The sequence below is a fragment of the Anomaloglossus baeobatrachus genome, chromosome 1 (genome assembly GCF_048569485.1).
Source record: "Anomaloglossus baeobatrachus isolate aAnoBae1 chromosome 1, aAnoBae1.hap1, whole genome shotgun sequence".
NCBI lineage: Eukaryota > Metazoa > Chordata > Amphibia > Anura > Aromobatidae > Anomaloglossus > Anomaloglossus baeobatrachus.
This window is the reverse complement of record NC_134353.1, coordinates 793,430,764-793,448,331: the sequence shown is the minus strand read 5'-3', so window position 1 is coordinate 793,448,331 and position 17,568 is coordinate 793,430,764. Positions and strand designations below refer to the sequence as shown.

The window sequence follows — 17,568 nt, the reverse complement described above, 5'->3', positions numbered from 1 at the left end:
AGTATTTTTGATCAGTATTTTATCAATATTTTTATGCCAAAACCAGGAGTGTCTCCAAAACACAAAAGGTTTCAATCTATATATATAATTGCCTTATTCTGTCTGTCTGTCTGTCTGTCTGTCTTGCTCCAAAATTGTGTCCTTACGGTGACACAAAGCTGATTGGCCGCTGGGCTCGCCATGGCCCCGCCCCCCCGCACGGATTGGTCGCTCGCCTCGGCCTGGCCCCGCCCTCCGCATGGATTGGCCACTCGCCCCGGCCCTCCGCACGCATCGCCAGACATAACCTTGCGCTGCTGGGATCGTGACGGAGCCGGTGAACGCTGGTAACCATTATACACATCGGGTAACTAAGGTCCCTTAATTACCCGATGTGTATCATAGTTACCAGTGTACACCGGCTCCGTCACGATCCCAGCAGCGCCAGACATAACCTTGCGATGCTGGGATCTTGACGGAGCCGGTGAACGCTGGTAACCATTATACACATCGGGTAACTAAGGTCCCTTAGTTACCCGATGTGTATCATAGTTACCAGCGTACACCAGCTCCCGGTACACATGTGCAGGGAGCCGGCATTATACTCCTCTCCCCCCAGGACTACTCCTCCTATTATAGTCCTCCTATTATACTCCTCTCTGAGTATAATAGGAGAACTATTATAGCATGGGGGATCGAGCACGATGGGGTGCGCAGCATGGGGGATGTAGCACGATGGGGGGTGCGCAGCATGGAGGATGGAGCACGATGGGGAGTGCGCAGCATGGGGGATGGAGCACGATAGGGAGTGCGCAGCATGGGGGATGGAGCACGATGGGGGTGCGCAGCATCGGGGATGGAGCACGATGGGGGGTGGGCAGCATGGGGGATGGAGCACGATGGGGGGTGCGCAGCATGGGGTACGATGGGGGGTGCGCAGCATGGGGGATGGAGCACGATGGGAGGGGCACACCTCCCCCCAACACACACACACACAACACACCACACACACACTGGGAACCACAAACACCGCCATACACAGACACCCACACACACACAGACAACGCCACACACACACAACACCCAACACACAAACACCGCGGCATACATAAATATACGCACATTACCGCACAACACACACATTGCACAAAACATACCTCCCCCCAAAACACACCACACCCACACAAACCGCGCAACACACACACACAACGCTACAGACACACAACGCTCCACAAACAACGCAACACACACAACACACATACAACACCGCTCTCACCCCCCGCCACACCCAGACAACGCCCAGAACATGTACAGCGCCCTATACAAACACTTGGTAACTACACACAACAACATCTATATATACATATAACAAAAATCATACATGAACTATACAATACGTAAATTCTAGAATACCCGATGCGTAGAATCGGGCCACCTTCTAGTATTTCAATAATAGTTTTTCTTTAAGTTCCACTCCTGGTTTTGGCATACAAATACTGATGCAAAATACTGACCACATACCAATGTGTAAATAAATAAGCCCTAAGGATTAATTCACACGTCAGTTTTTTCTTCTCATATGCAAAAAGAACAAAAAAATACAACCAATTTTCAGCTATGCGGCCGTTTTTACCATCAGTGATTTATCAGTTTTTAATATATCAAAAATTAATGATGGAGGTTTTTCAAGCTTCTCCTAGCAAATAGTTACTGAAAACAGATGGCTTATGGATCCAAAACTTGTGGCATCTGAATGCTGTTTGTTTTTTCCACTGACCAAATGGGTTTTTGGTCTGGATATTGGATTAAACTTGGACATGTCTCGTTTTTTACATATTAAATGACCCATGAACTAAAATCTGTCCTTGTGCTATGCATTCCAAAAAAACTACGGATAGCACAAATAGGTTGAAATTAGAGGTAAGAGGCCTAAGGGCAGCTTTGCACGTTGCAGCACGTGCGATGTCGGTGGGGTCAAATCGAAAGTGACGCACATCAGGCGTCACTTTCGACATCGTAGTGTGTAAATCCTAGATGATACGATTAACGAGCGCAAAAGCGTCGTTATCGTATCATCGGTGTAGGCTCCGACTTTTTCAAAATTACGCTGCCGCGACAGGTACGATGTTGTTCCTCATTCCTGCGGCAGCACACATTGCTGTGTGTAAAGCCGCAGAAGCGAGGAACATCTCCTTACCTGCCGCCGGCGGCTCTACGGAAGGAAGAAGGTGGGCGGGATGTTTACATCCTGCTCATCTCCGCCCCGCTTTGATTGGCCGCCTGCCGTGTGACGTCGCTGTGACGTTGTACGACCCGCCCCCTTAGGAAGGAGGCGGGACGCCGGCCAGAGCGACATCGCAGGACAGGTGAGTGCATGTGAAGCTGGCGTAGCGATAATGTTCGCTACGCCAGGAATCACAAGATATCGCTGCTGCGACGGGGGCGGGGACTATCGCGTGCGACATCGCAGCATCAGCTTGCGATGTCGCAACATGCAAAGCCCGCCCAACTCTAAGCAATCCTTTTGTTATATAAGGTGTATGAGTGGAATATAACCCTATGAAAAAAAGAATTGTGAAGTTTTAGATACTAAATTATTTTATGATATATATTGTTGGAAATTTATTTTGTTAAGTTGTGAAACAGAACTTTTTGACCAAAACAAAAGTTGCTGTGTATTCTTGTCCACTGTGTATGCACAAAGGCATCTGGTGGAGCCAAATGATTATTATAATGAGGGATCTAGTATGATAACTGCTGACCAATTACTTTCTTACGACTGTTATTTAAAGAGATTCTCCAAGTATGTAATAAAAGGGGAGGCTCCAGTCTGAATTAACACAGCTTCCAAGACCTGTGTGTCAACTGTCAGGAGCTGTGTTAAAAGCACACATACCTCCCTGAGCCATGCAGACGTGAGTCACACAAGAATTATATCTTCTCCTCGGCTAACTGGGCATAGAGGAGTGAGGCTGGATAAAAAAAATCCTTTGTAATCATTGAGCTGAGATTTTTTTTTTTCTTCTGTCACACACGTCTCCTCCACTCGTTCAGGAATGTGTTTCGATACAGCTCTTGTCAGTTGACATACAGGACTTGGGAGCTGTTGATTCAGATTCCAGCCTGTCCTGACATGTCTACAACAAGCTACGTTGGAATTATGTGACAGGGCCATTTTATAACATTTCTTGAAAACATCTTTAATTTCCATAAAAAAAGGCATAATTGCTGCAGTGCATTGTCAAAATACAGAGTCAAAATTGACACTCTTGGGCCCCAATTTAAAATCTATAGGTGCCTCCAAAGCTCACTTATCATTTAAATGAATGTGTTCTTGGGGTTTTGGGTCCCCTCAGACACTATATCGCGTTTATACCCCTTTTAGCTACTTTTTTGTGTAAATAAGATAGATATATAATTCTCCAGAAGACTAAAATTGTATGTCTGGGTAAATATATTTAGTAACTGAAAATTCTAGATCCAAGCGCATTAGTTGCATATTTTATTACTTGTCATTTTGGCTATGCTCTAATTGGCCTGGTGTTGTTTTTATTTCTAGTGCTGGTTACATGGAATATGAAACAACTCTCAATTTAACAAGATATCTGGAAAAAGAAACAGAAATCCTGGTGTGGTACAGAGTGCTGAAATACTTAAATAGCTATAAAAAGTCACTGGTTACATATCATTCCTTTCCACTAATAAAGGTATTAATTATTCTTTACCCTACTCATCAGTGCAAGTATAATTGTGTAATATTACAGATGTAGTAAGTTGATTTCACACTAATGAATGATAATCTTACTCTTATGCTATTTGCATAGCTTTGTCACGTAATAACTTCGTATTGTAGAGGAAGCATTATCGTGCCACAGTGCAAAACGCGCGTTCATTTGGCACATACTGCATTTGTGCATTTCAAAGCTTGAAGACCAATGTTGAAAAACCTAATCATTTCCATTGTCATATCTGTATCAATGTATACTCGTATTTATCTACAAAGAACAATCATGATTTTGCTTAATTTAAAAAATTAGCAATTTCTCTGTTGTTTCTCCTGGAAATGCATGATAACAGGGGGTCACCAATCTCAATGCGCTATAACCCTACACAATCTGCCACAGTACTCACACTGAGGGCACACCCTGATGACAAATTAATTGGCAACATCCAGTTGTCAGTTTATTCGAAGAGGAATAACAAAGGAATGGCGCAAGTACTAATCAGACATTTTCCAGAAATATCATATTATAGGGAATGGAAGTATTTACTAAGAGTGAAAATCGGAGAGCTGAGAGTTCCTTTTAATATGAACACTTTTAATTTAATTTATACTTAATTTTTATACAGTGGAACCTCGCTTAACGAGTAACCCACTTAACGAGAATTTTGCTTAACAAGCAAAGCTTTCTGTAAATTTGTAACTCAGTTTACGAGAAAGCTTTGCTGTATGAGCAAAATACTCACCGCACACACTTCCAGTTCCGTACATCCACCGCGCTCTGACCCGCTCTTGCAGTCCACACAAACACACACAAGCACGCACAAAACACACACAAACACACACGCACGCACACACATACAGTATTATGCTCACCTTACCTTCCATCGCCGGCCTCATGGTTGTTGTAGTTCGCCGGTGCATCGCGACGAGGGAGGAATCCTCATGGCGAACTACAGGACCCAGGAGGCCGGCGATGGAACGGAAGGTAAGGTGAGCATAATATGTGTACCTTCCGTTCCATCGCTGGCCTCCTGGGTCCTATAGTTCGCCGGTATAGGCTGTGTATCGGCAGGCTGCGCGACGAGCCAGGAAGTTCCCCTGTCACCGCTACTCAAAGGCAGCGCGCTGACTTTGACTTTGGCGCCTTTGACGTCAGTGCTCTCGGTGCGGAAGTTCCTCCCTCGTCATCATGGTTACCCGATACACAGCTCGTACTGGTGAACAGCAAGTCCCAGGAGACCGGCGATGGAACGGAAGGTAAGGTGAGCATAATACAGTATGTGCATGTGCGTGCTTGTGTGAGTTTGTATGTTTTTATACGTGTTTGTATGTGTTTGTGCATGTGTGGAATGACACAATAGGGGACCAGGATTGGACATTTAACAAGTTGTAGAACGAATTGTCTGCATTGCAATGATTTCCTATGGGAAATCTTGCTTTGCTGAACGAGTAACTTGGTTAACAAGCACACTCCCAGAACGGATTGTTCTCGTTAACCAAGGTACCACTGTATATTTCTATATATACTAATATTTTTACATTTATATTTGTTAACCTAATGCATTACTGAGTTTTGGGCCCCTAATTGAGAAAGGTGTTTTAGTGTTTTGTATATTTTGTGCTTATCAAGTACCGTATATATAATACCCTGTTTCCATGAAAATAAGACCTACCCAGAAAATAAGCCCTAGCATGAATATTACCTCTTTTGTAAGTTTAAATAGCATTACTTAACTACTATATTATTTGCATCATACATTATAAAACTAACTTTTCCTTTGCTATTTTCCATATACATTATCAGTTTCATATAACTCAGGAGTGTTTTTGTGCAATGACACCTTTTCACATGATATGCCTTTTAGTGGTCTACATAAAAGTACACATACTGCTTAGTTTACACAAACAAGATGTGTCTAGTAAGAAAACAATTAGAAAAATAGGATCATACACAAAACTACAAACTTAAAGGGAACCTGTCTTGTCCCAAAACCCTATTTGGGCTTAATCTGCATAGTGTTCCAAAGCTGTCTGGCCACCGGCCCGAAAGCCCAGCTACTGGGAGGAACTTACCTTTATTCCTCTCCATTGCCTTTGTCTTTCAGAGTGCGGCTGTGCGACGTTAGTCACCACTCAATGCATAGTGAGCGGTGGTTGTAACCATTCTGTAACCATGCCCTGTACTGTACTGTACTGATGCACTGCTGAGCTGTCAGTCAGTGTCAGGGGCGTAGTTACAGCTGCCACTCACCATTTACTGAGCGATGACTGAAGCTGCACTGGACGTGCCCTTATGACTGAAAGCTGAAGGCTGCCGAGTGGAATAAAGTTAATTTCTCCCAAATAACTGGGGTTTCTGTGCAGTGAACAGGCAGCTTTGGAGCCCTATTAACCTGCAAATTAACCACATATCTGCAGGTTAATAGGATTTGGGGCTATGATTCCCTTTCAGCATAACAATTTTTATTGTTTCAAAATCTGAGCAACTGTCGTAGCGAGTCAAATTCGGTGTGTCAAAGCTGTTTCATGCTTGGAACATGTATATGAGGAAGGTAGAGTAAGGCTATGTGTGCACGTTGCTTTCTCTGCAGTGCGGAAAAGAACGCACCCTCTGGCAGACTGGACACTGCGTTTATAAAATAAAATGCATCCACATGTATTTTGGATGCTTTTTCAATGCGTTTTGCATACGTTTTGGATGCATTTTTGACAGTGCGTTCCCCCAGCAATTCAGCTCTGCTACATGCCGGCTGACAGCAGACACAGACAGAGTCGGGCGATGAGAATGAACTTGAGTGAACTTCACCCGACTTCATTGTCATACCGCGGCGCTATCTGTGTGTGGCATCCTGATTATCATCTTCACCGCACACATCCCGACATTACCGCTTACATCACCGCACACATCCCGACATTACCGCCATCAGCGCACACACCCCGACATTACCACCGACATCACCGCACACATCCCGACATTACCGCTTACATCACCTCACACATCCCGATATTACCACCGACATCACCGCACACACCCCATTACCGCCGACATCACCGCACACACCCTGACATTACCACCGACATCACCACACACACCCCATTACCGCCGACATCACCGCACACATCCTGACACTACCGCCTACATCCCGACATTACCGCCGACATCCCCGCACACATCCCGACATTATCGCCTACATCCCGACATTACTGCCGACATCCCCACACACATCCCGACATTACCGCCGACATCCCGCACACATCCCCATTACCGCCTACATCAACGCACACATCCCGACACTACAGCCCTCATCATCACCGCACACACACTGGCATTACCTCAGTGACGTCCCCGCTGACAGCGCGATTCACTTCAGTTGCTGCGTGGAGCTCACAGGAGTGGCGGTGTTCTACTCAGCTTCATGTAGCAGAGCTGGATGCGTCGCGGGACCTCTGAATTACGGCGGACCTGGAGGGGTATTTGGGGATTTTAATAAAGTGGTGAAAGAGGGTGTTTTTTTGTCTTTTATTCCAAATAAAAGATTTTTTCGGGTGTATGTGTTTATTTACTTTCACTTACAGGTTAATTATGGAAGGTATCTCGGGGAGACGCCTGTCATGATTAACCTAGGACTTAGTGGCAGCTATGAGCTGCTGCCATTAACCTCTTATTACCCCGATTGCCACCGGTAAAGTCCCGGGACTGTCGCATCTAATGGATGCGACAATTCTGGGTGGCTCCTAGCTGATATTGTTAGGCTGGGGGGCTCTCCATAACGTGGTGCTCCCGATCCTGAGAATACCAGCCTTCAGCCGTGTGGCTTTATCTTGGCTGGTATCAAAATTGGGGGGACCGCACGTCGTTTTTTTTAATTATTTATTTATTTATTTTACTACACGATACAGACCCGCCCACCTGCGGCTGTGATTGGTTGCAGTGAGACAGCTGTCACTCAGCATGGGGGCGTGTCTGACTGCAACCAATCATAGGTACCGGTGGGCGGGGAAAGCAGGGAATACGAGATTGAATAATGAGCGGCCGGCATTTTCAAAAGAAGAAAAGCCGCCAGAGCAGTGTGAACGCCGTGCAGTGCCGCGCTGGTGATCGGGGATCAGTGAGTATGAGAGAGGGGGAGAGACTGACCGATCGACAGAGAGAGAGACAGACAGAGCGACTAACTGACAGAGAAAGAGACCGACCGACAGACAGAGGGAGATTCACCGACATCCACAGACAGAAATTGACCGACATTGACAGAGACTGAAAAGACCTGCGTTTTGTTTGTCAAAAAAGCATGCAGAACGCAACAAAAATGCAGTCCAAGTGCATTTTGGTTGCGTTCTGACCCACATCATTGATTTCAATGGGTGGAGAACGCAGCTACAACGCACAAAAGAAGTGACATGCTGCTTTTTTTTCCGCAGCAATTTTGGGCATCCAAAACGCTGCGTTTACAAACGCAGCGTGGGCATTGATTTTTCGGCTTTCTCATAGACTTTGCTGGGGAAGCTGAACGCATGCAGTTACGCTGCAGTTCAAAACGCAGCATTTCCGCAGAAAAAAACGCAATATATATATAAATCTAAGGTTGCAGTATGCACCTAAGTGGAATGCATTTTGTACAGTTGAAACCAGAAGTTTACGTACACTATCTAAAAAGACACTTGTTTTTCCACTATCTGACAACATGAAATCAAAAAACATCTTTCCCATTTTAGGTCAATTAGGATTATCAAAATTATTTATATTTGCCAAATGCCAGAATAATGAGAGAGAGAGTGTTTTAAGGCATTTTTATTACTCTCTGCAAAGTCAAGTTTTCCTGCATTTCATTAGTATTTGTTACCATTGCCTTTAAATTGTATGACTTGGGTCAAACATTTTGCATATCCTTACACAAGCTTCTGACAATAGTTGGTAGAAATTTTTGCCTTTCTCGCACTGGCCTTTTCAGCTTTGCCCATACATTTTCAAAAGGATTGAGATTCGGGTTCGTGATGGCCACTCCAAAACATTGAGTTTGTTATCCCTAAGCCACTTTGTCACCAGTTTATGCTTCAGGTCATTGTCCATTTGGAAGACTCATTTCCTCCCAAGATTTAAGTTCCTGGCTTATGTCTTGAGATTTTGCTTCAGTACTGCCACATAATCTTCTTTCCTCATGATGCCATTTATTTTGTGAAGTGCACCAGTCCCTCCTGCAGCAAAACAACCTCACAATGCTTTTGCCCCCGTGTTTCACAGTTGGGATGGTGTTCTTAGGCTTCAAAGCTTTTCTCGTTTTCCTCCAAATGTGACGATGGTCCTTATAGCCAAACAGTTGAATTTTAGTTTCATCAGACCACAGGATATGTCTACAAAAATTAAAGTCTTTGTTCCTGTGTGCATTTGCAAACATTAATCTGGCTTTTTATGTTTTTTTTGGAGTAATGGCATCTTCCTGGCAGAGTGGCCTTTCTGCCCATATTGATACAGTACTTGTTTCACTGTGGATAATGACACAATCTTACCAGCTTTCACCAGCATCTTCACAAGGTCTTTTGCGTTTGTTCTTGAGTTGATATACACATATCTGACCAAAGCATGTTCATCTCTGGTACATAGAACCAGTCTCCTTCCTGAGAGGTATGATGGCTGAATATTCCCATCTTGTTTGCACTTGCGTATAATTGTTTGTATAGATGAGCAAGGCACCTTTAGGTATTTGGAAATTGCATCCAAGGATGAACCAGATTTGTGCAAGTCCACAATTCTCTTCCTGACATCTTTGCTGATTTCTTTTGATTTTCTCAAAATGCTACACAAAGAAACAGTGTGTTTCAGGTGTGCATTAAAATACATCCACAGGTGTGTCTCTAATCAACTCAGATGTTGCCAATAAACCTATCAGGAGCTTCCAAAGACATGACATCCTCATATGGTCTGTCCCATATTGTTTAAAGGTCTATTACTCTTAAGGGGGCTTTACATGCTACGATATCGTTAATGTTTGATCGTCGGGGTCACATTGTTAGTGACGCACATCCGGCGTCATTAACAATATCGCAGCGTGTAACACTTACCAGCGACCTTAGGCGACCTCAAAAATGGTGAAAATCGTTCACCATGGAGAGGTCGTCCCAAACTCAAAAATCGGTAAGGGTTGTTTAGCGTTGTGGTTCATCGCTCATGCGGCAGCACACATCGCTATGTGTGACACAGCATGAGCGAGGAACGTCTCCTTACCTGCCGCCGGCCCCAATGCGGAAGGAAGAGGGGGGCGGGATGTTTACATCACGCTCGGCTCCGCCCCTCCACTTTGATTGGCCGGCCGCTGTGTGACGTTGCGGTGACGTCGCTGTGATGCCGAACGTCCCCCCCTCTTGAAGGAGGGATTGTTCGGCAGTCACAGCGACGCCGCCGACCAGGTAAGTATGTGTGACGCTGCGTAGCGATAATGTTCGCTACGGCAGCGATCACAAACAATCGCATGCGCGACGGGGGCGGGTACTTACACGGTCGCTATCGCTACAAATTGCTAGTGATAGCGCTACCGTGTAAAGCCCCCTTTAGTGTATGTAAACTTTTGACTTTGCAGAAAGTAATAAAAATACCTTAAACCATTCTCTCTCTCTCGCTCTCATTATTCTGGCATTGGGCAAATATAAATAATTTTTGTAATTTTCCTAATTGACCTAAAACGGGAAAGGTTTATTCTGATTTCATGTCAAATAGTGAGAAAAACATGCAGATGTGTCTTTTTGGATAGTGGATGCAAACTTCTGGTTTCAACTATATATGACTTCTGGTTGGACTGTATATTTAAATTAGACTGAATAACATATTTTGAATGAAGATATTTTTTAATGTATTATGATGCAAGAAAACACAGGCAAGATATAAAATAACTTAAAAATGCAATTTATGTATGTTCTCTATCCTAAATAGAAATAACATATGAAGATAGGGAGCAAATCACAAAAGCACACAAAAAAATTCATGACAAAAGGAGCTCTATCAAATACTTAAAGTAATTCCATGCAGACAGCAAATATATAACTGTAACGATCCATGATCCCTGGTGGGAAATAAAAACTTGTGAATTCCTTTGAAAAGGACAATAAAGCTCAGTGCAAAACAAAATCAGCAATATCAGCCATATAAAGCTCAGTGTAAGATCGATATCGCGAGCAATAAAGAAACTGTGCTTAAAAAAAGACATATCACCAAGTGCCAGCTCCTGTTAGGCAGCCGAACACTAAAGTCCCAGGTGTATCGCTGTTCTTGAAAGTTCCATTGCTGTGAATGACTTCCTTGCAAACGTTCTTACAAGATCGGTGATACACGGGGATTTAGTGTTCTTCTACCTAACAGGAGCTCTTCCATCAATGGTAACGTGTCTTTTGTAAGCAGTTTCTTAATTGCTGGCATAGCCTTGTTTATCAGTGTGACAAAGCTGCAAAGAGATTGTGTAATTCTTCAAAAGTGAAAATGTACACGTGGGCTAGTTTTATTATGCCGGCGTCACACGGGATGATCTATCGTGCAAGCGCACGAGCGATCGTACCCGCCCCCGTCGTTTGTGCGTCACGGGCAATTTGTTGCCCGTGGAGCACAAAGTCGTTAACCCCCGTCACACGCACTTACCTCCCGGGCGACGTCGCTGTGGGCAGCGAACATCCTCTTCCTGAAGGGGGAGGAACTTTCGGTGTCACAGCGACGTCACACAGCTGCCGGTCAATAGAAGCGGAGGGGCGGAGATGAGCGGGACGTAACATCCCGCCCACCTCCTTCCTTCCACATTGCCGGCAGGACGCAGGTAAGCAGTGGTCGTCGTTCCCGGGGTGTCACACGGAGCAACGTGTGCTGCCTCGGGAACGATGAACAACCGGAGCACAGAAGGAGGACCGACATTTTGAAAATGAACGTGTCAACGAGCAACGATAAGGTGACTATTTTTGCTCATTCATAGTTGTTTGGAGGTGTTACACGGTACAATATCTCTGACGATGCCGGATGTGCCTCACTAACGACGTGACCCCGACGACATATCGCCCAATATATCGTACCGTGTGACGCTGGCATTAGTTGAGCCCATTTCTCCTAGTTGTATCTTTTTCTTTTCCTGTCTTACAGTGTGCTTGGTTCCGATGGGTTTGGGATGATATTTATTGTGATGTAATATACTATTTGTAATTTTGTTTTTATTTGCATTAAAAAAGGCTTTGAAAGTTAATCCAAACAGGGAGTAGATTGTTTGTGCCCAGCAGATTGTGCCCATGCAATTGGCCACCTCCCAATTCCATCAAAAACAGAAAGGCTAATCTCGCCAGTCCTGTGTTCCCTATGATAGAGTCGCTACCAGACACTGGCACACCATTCTCGGTGAATGAAAGTCTAATGTTCCTATCCTTCTCGCTCCTGACATCATTTGTTGAGTCTTATGTGTAAGGGGGTCTTTAAGCTTTGCGCTTACAATGTCTAACTCATGATAAACCATTGACATGATATTATACTGTTTTTATTGTGCACTTTCATTTACCATATGTGTCAAGAAATAGCAAAGATTTACACATATTATTTTTACATAGAAATATGTTTTGAAAAGAATAAACCCAATATTTCAACACTATGGAACTATCCTTCAAAGAAATTTTGATGAAACTGCTGATGACATATTTGTTCAGTAAGTACTTTGCAATATTAATACACTTCCTTATTAGAGGCCGCCTCTGCCATTGTGTAGTTTGTAAACCTCAGCCGAATTCACAGAATTTAATGTCAGCATGCTAGGCAGAACAAGGGTAAACTGACAAAAGATGAGCGGATCGGTCCACGGAGGGTTGTGTTTTAGTCAAATGTCCTTAAATTTGCGGTTTGATCTCACTTCGATTATTTTAAGATTCCTTCCCAAAAATATTGCCTGGCATATTTCTCACCCTGCTGAAGCATCAGAAAGTGGGCCAACAGCAAGTTGTGTGGCCACTCAGGCCTCCCCATAATGTCCTACAGCTATGGCATCTAGTGGATTGTCCTACCTTGACAGTGGTAGTCATTAGCTGAGCCATTACAAATCAGTGGTTCCCAGTAGATAACAGTGTGAACGACAGAGTTGTTTTCCATCTCCAAAGTCACTTAGTAAGTGTTTCTCTTTCCTTAGAGCGTAGAACAAGTAGTAGGAGGATAGGAGTAGTATAGCCATTGCGACCAGGCCTAGGGGTTCAGGGGGCCCGAGGACCACAGCCAGTTGCGCATCGGCAATAGCTGTAGGTCACACGAACGCTGTGGAGACTGTGACTCAGGAGTGCCTGGTGTCAGCACTGGCATCAGGCCCCCCAGCGGGCCCCCCTGCCGCGGATCGCACTCTCAATTGTATCAATTCAAAGCAATAATGAGAGATGCAGTGGCATGCTTCCTCTTTCATCATTTTCCTGCTGTGTCTGTCTGTGCTTTGCCTCTGACAGCTCAGCATAGTGGAGTGCGATGATGTCACCACTGTGCACTATGTTGAGATGAGCAGAGCAGCAAAACCGTGGACGTGCTGAGGAGACCGGAGCAGCAGGGGAATGAGGAGAAGTGAGTATGTATTTAATCACGGTGGCCAGAGGGCTATCCATTAAATGATATGAGAGCTGTATACTACATGAGGATACATACTACTATATGGGGGTGTATTATAATACATGGGGGACTAAGGGGAATGTATTATAATTCATTGAGAACTATGGGGAGTGTATTATAATGTATGGAAGACTATGAGCAGTGTATTATAATATATGGAGGACTATGGGGAGTGTATTATAATGTATGGAGAACTATGGGGAGTGTATTACAATGTATGGAGAACTATGGGGAGTGTATTATAATGTATGGAGAACTATGGGGAGTGTATTACAATGTATGGAGAACTATGGGGAGTGTATTATAATGTATGGAGAACTACGGTGAGTGTATTATAATGTATGGAAGACTATGAGCAGTGTATTATAATATATGGAGGACTATGGGGAGTGTATTATAATGTATGGAGAACTATGGAGAGTGTATTACAATGTATGGAGAACTATGAGGAGTGTATTATAATGTATGGAGAACTATGGGGAGTGTATTATAATGTATGGAGAACTATGGGGAGTGTATTATAATATATGGGGGACTATGCGCAGTATATTATAATGTATGGAGAACTATGAGGAGTGTATTATAATGTATGGAGAAGTATTGGGAGTGGATTGTAATGTATGGAGAACTATGGGGAGTGTATTATAATGTACGGAGGCCTATGAGATGCATTATAATATATCATCGGGATATCGGAATGTGGGAAAGATGGGTGCTGAGGGAAAGAGCCAAGTGTCAGTGTAATTATCCTGTAACCCGAGGGGGGCCCCAGGTCCAAACTTTGCATCGGGGCCCATTGAACTCAGTTACGTCACTGTGTGCTGCTGATGTTAGATTCCAGAAATTCAGAGGACATGGCATAGGATTTGATCATGCGGTTTATTCTCTATGCTTTCGAGGTTGAACCGAGGTCATCAAGAATTACAATATTATGGTTCTCCTGATGAAGATTTTGGTTCAACTTCGAAACATGTATATTGTAGTTCTGATGAAGAAGTTGTTTCAGCTTCCAAATGTGTATAGAAAAAGCCAGTTGGTCAAATCCTGTGCCAAGTCCTCTGGATTTCTTAACCCCTTTACCACCTGGTGATTTTCCATTTTTCGTTTTCATTGTTTCCTCCCCTTCTTCCAAGATCCATAACTTTTTTTTATCTCTGTCAATATAGCCATATGAGTGCTTGTATTTTGTGGGATGACTTGTACTTCTGGATGCCACTATTCATTCTGCCATGTTGTACTGGAAAATAGGAAACAAATACCAAGTGCGGTGAAATTACAAAAAAAAAAAGTGCAAATGCACAATTCTTTTTTTGTTTGTTTTTTTTTCCATTTACCATGTTCACTATTTGGTAAAAATGACCTGGCAGTATGATTCTCCAGGTCAGTACATGTTTGTAGATACCAAACATGTTTAGTTTTACTTTTATCTAAGTAGTGAAAAAAAAAATCTGAAATTTGCAAAAAAAAATAAAAAATTCCATTTTCCAAGACCCATAGTGTTCTCATTTTTGGGGATCTGGGACTCAGTGACGGCTTATTTTTTGTGTCTTGAGTTGACAATTTTAATCAAACCATTTTTGAGTAGATGTGATGTTTTGATCGGCTGTTGTTGCGTTTTCATGCAATGTTGCGGCCACCAAAAAGTATACCTCTGGTATTTTGATTATTTTTCTCGCTATGCCGTTTACTGATCAGATTAACTGATTTTATATTTTGATAAATCATTTATTTATGAATGCGGCGATACCAAATGTGTTGTTTTTTTATTATTATTGTTTTATTTTCAATGGGGCAAAAGAGGGGTGATTTGAACTTTTAGTTGTTTTTTTATTTTTTCATATATTTGAAAACTTTTTTTTAAAACTTATTACATTTAACTAGTCCATTAGGGGACTTTATACCTGCACTGTCCAATCACTTCTACTGTTCAGAGCATCTACTTGAGCAACCCTCTGAATAACAGAAGTGCTGATTTCCTGTGATTGCTGGCGCTCTACGACATTCACAGGAAGTGAGTCATGACAATGACAGGAGTCATCAGCTGACCCCATGCTGTCATGACAAACCCATCGGGGTCACGGGGCCGCTGATGACGGCAGGGAACAGTGCGATCCACTTCAGAGCACTTCACAGTTTGACAGCACGATCTAAGGGGTTAACAGACGCAGGTTCTGTTAGCTGCACATGTCTGCTGATCAGATCAGCAGACATGTGCAGGGAATAATACGGGCCTGCATTAACAGGAGGGAGGTGACCTAGAACATATATATACGTCCTATGTCGAAAAGGGGTTAAATATAACAACCGCATAGTGGACTATTACTCCTATCTTCCTATTGCACATGCCACACGGCGAGATCTACTAACCTGATGGTACTGCAGAAGCTAGTACTCCTTGATACCTTAAGGCTGCTTTACACGCAGTGAAACGCTAGCGATGTCGCTGATGAAAGCACCCGCCCCCCGTCGGTTGTCCGTCACGGGCAAATTGCTCCCCATGGCGCACAACATCGCTAGGACCCGTCACACGGACTTACCTGCCTAGCGAACCGCTTTCTTTCTAAGGGGGCAGTTCGTGCGGCGTCACTAAGCGGCCGTCCAATAGAAGCGGAGGGGCGGAGATGAAAGGCCGTAACATCCCACCCACCTCTTTCCCTGCCGGCGGCCGCAGGTACAATGTTGTTCCTTGTTCCTGCGGTGTCACACATACCGATGTGTGCTGCCGCAGGAATGACGAACAACCTGCGTCCTGCAACAGCAACGATATTTGGGATTAGAACATGTCAACGATCAACTATATGGTGAATAATTTTGATAATTAGCGGTCGTTCGTGCGTTTCACACGCAACAACGTGGCTAACGAGGCCGGATGTGCGTCAGGAATTCCGTGACCCCAATGACATCTTGTTACCGATGTCGTTGCGTGTAAAGCCCCCTTTAGTTGTGGGTTAAACAATTCCATAAGATGAGCAGTTCTTATACCCCTTGGCTACTGTAGACAATTTTATCCATCGATAGGAGCCTATGGTTTGTGGTGTCCACCCTTCCTCCCTGTAGGTGTAAGCTCTTATGGTCAGCAGGGTCATCACTTTCTCTCTCCTGTACAGTTAATGCTCTAATGCTTATGGTCAATGGGGTCCTCTTTCTCTCTTTTTATTTTGTAGAGGGTTAGCTCTTATGATCAGCATGGTTCTCTCTCTCCTTTCCTCCACAAGTATTTTCCGAGCAATTACAAGCTTTCCAGTTTTGAGATACAATCAAATGTATTCACCGCAAATCGAATATTTGGGGGGGAAAAAGGGATCAATGTTTATGAATTTCAAAAGATTCGCTCATCTCTAAAAGCGACAGATATGGACGTTAAGTAAATAGAAACCTGCGATAACTAAAAGATAATAAAAATCAGCATGCAAACCTCCCAATCAGTATGTGCAATAACTAATGGACTGACTTTTATAGATCATTTGATTATAGGATTTTTATGTCTAGTCTAGATTTAAGTAACAGATTATACTTGCCATGAAAGACAAAGACAATTTGCATGAGAGAAAGCTTGCAGTGCCATTTTCAGTCACTACACAACATATAGAGCTGTGCCGCTTTGTCTTCTACTAATTAGGCTATGTTCACACAGGGCGTTTTTCCATTGGTTTTATGCAAACCATGCTAATAAAAAGCATGGTTTTTATTACACAAACGCTTTTTTTTCCCGGCTAAAATGTCAGCCTGCTTGGTTTTTACTGCGTTTTTGAAAGAAACAGCAGGTCAATTCTTTCAGCGGTTTTGCCGCGGCTTTTCACCTATAGAAACCAATGAGTAAGTGCAAACATTTAGCCAAAAACACCAAAAGAACCACACTAAAACCGCAGGTTATTTCCTGGCAAGAGATGGGTTTTGCTACAGTTTTACTGCAGAAAAAAAACACAGCAAAAAACCTTTGTGTGAACATAGCCTTAAACTGTCACTTTCTTACTTTTTTTGATCGCTCTTTTATTTTTTCTTAAGTACAGGAATAGATGAGATTTTCAAGACTGCCTGTTTTCTTGGATTAAAAAATTGTCTAGATCTGGCAAGTGAACTCTATGCAAAATGGATGGCTAACACTTCCACTAATGAGTAAGTTACATACCGTGTTCACATGTTGTACAATCCTGGTGGATGCACCATACATATGGTCATAGTAAGGTTTCCTTAGGCACAGAACACCCATTAGGGTACTTGCCCACGATCAGCGTTATGTGGTGTTCTTTACGCAATGGATTTTCACTGC

The 17,568-nt window shown here is 43.5% G+C and overlaps 1 protein-coding gene across 1 annotated transcript in view; it reads left to right on the top strand.

Annotated features, from left to right (window-relative positions):
• The window catches only part of LVRN (laeverin), a 237,581-nt gene that overhangs the window by 170,423 nt on the left and 49,590 nt on the right, over nucleotides 1-17,568 (top strand). The window contains exons 14-16 of the mRNA XM_075341890.1: nucleotides 3,539-3,686; nucleotides 12,269-12,363; nucleotides 17,304-17,414. Coding sequence (XP_075198005.1) covers nucleotides 3,539-3,686; nucleotides 12,269-12,363; nucleotides 17,304-17,414 — 354 coding nt within the window. The remainder of the gene's footprint in view (nucleotides 1-3,538; nucleotides 3,687-12,268; nucleotides 12,364-17,303; nucleotides 17,415-17,568) is intronic.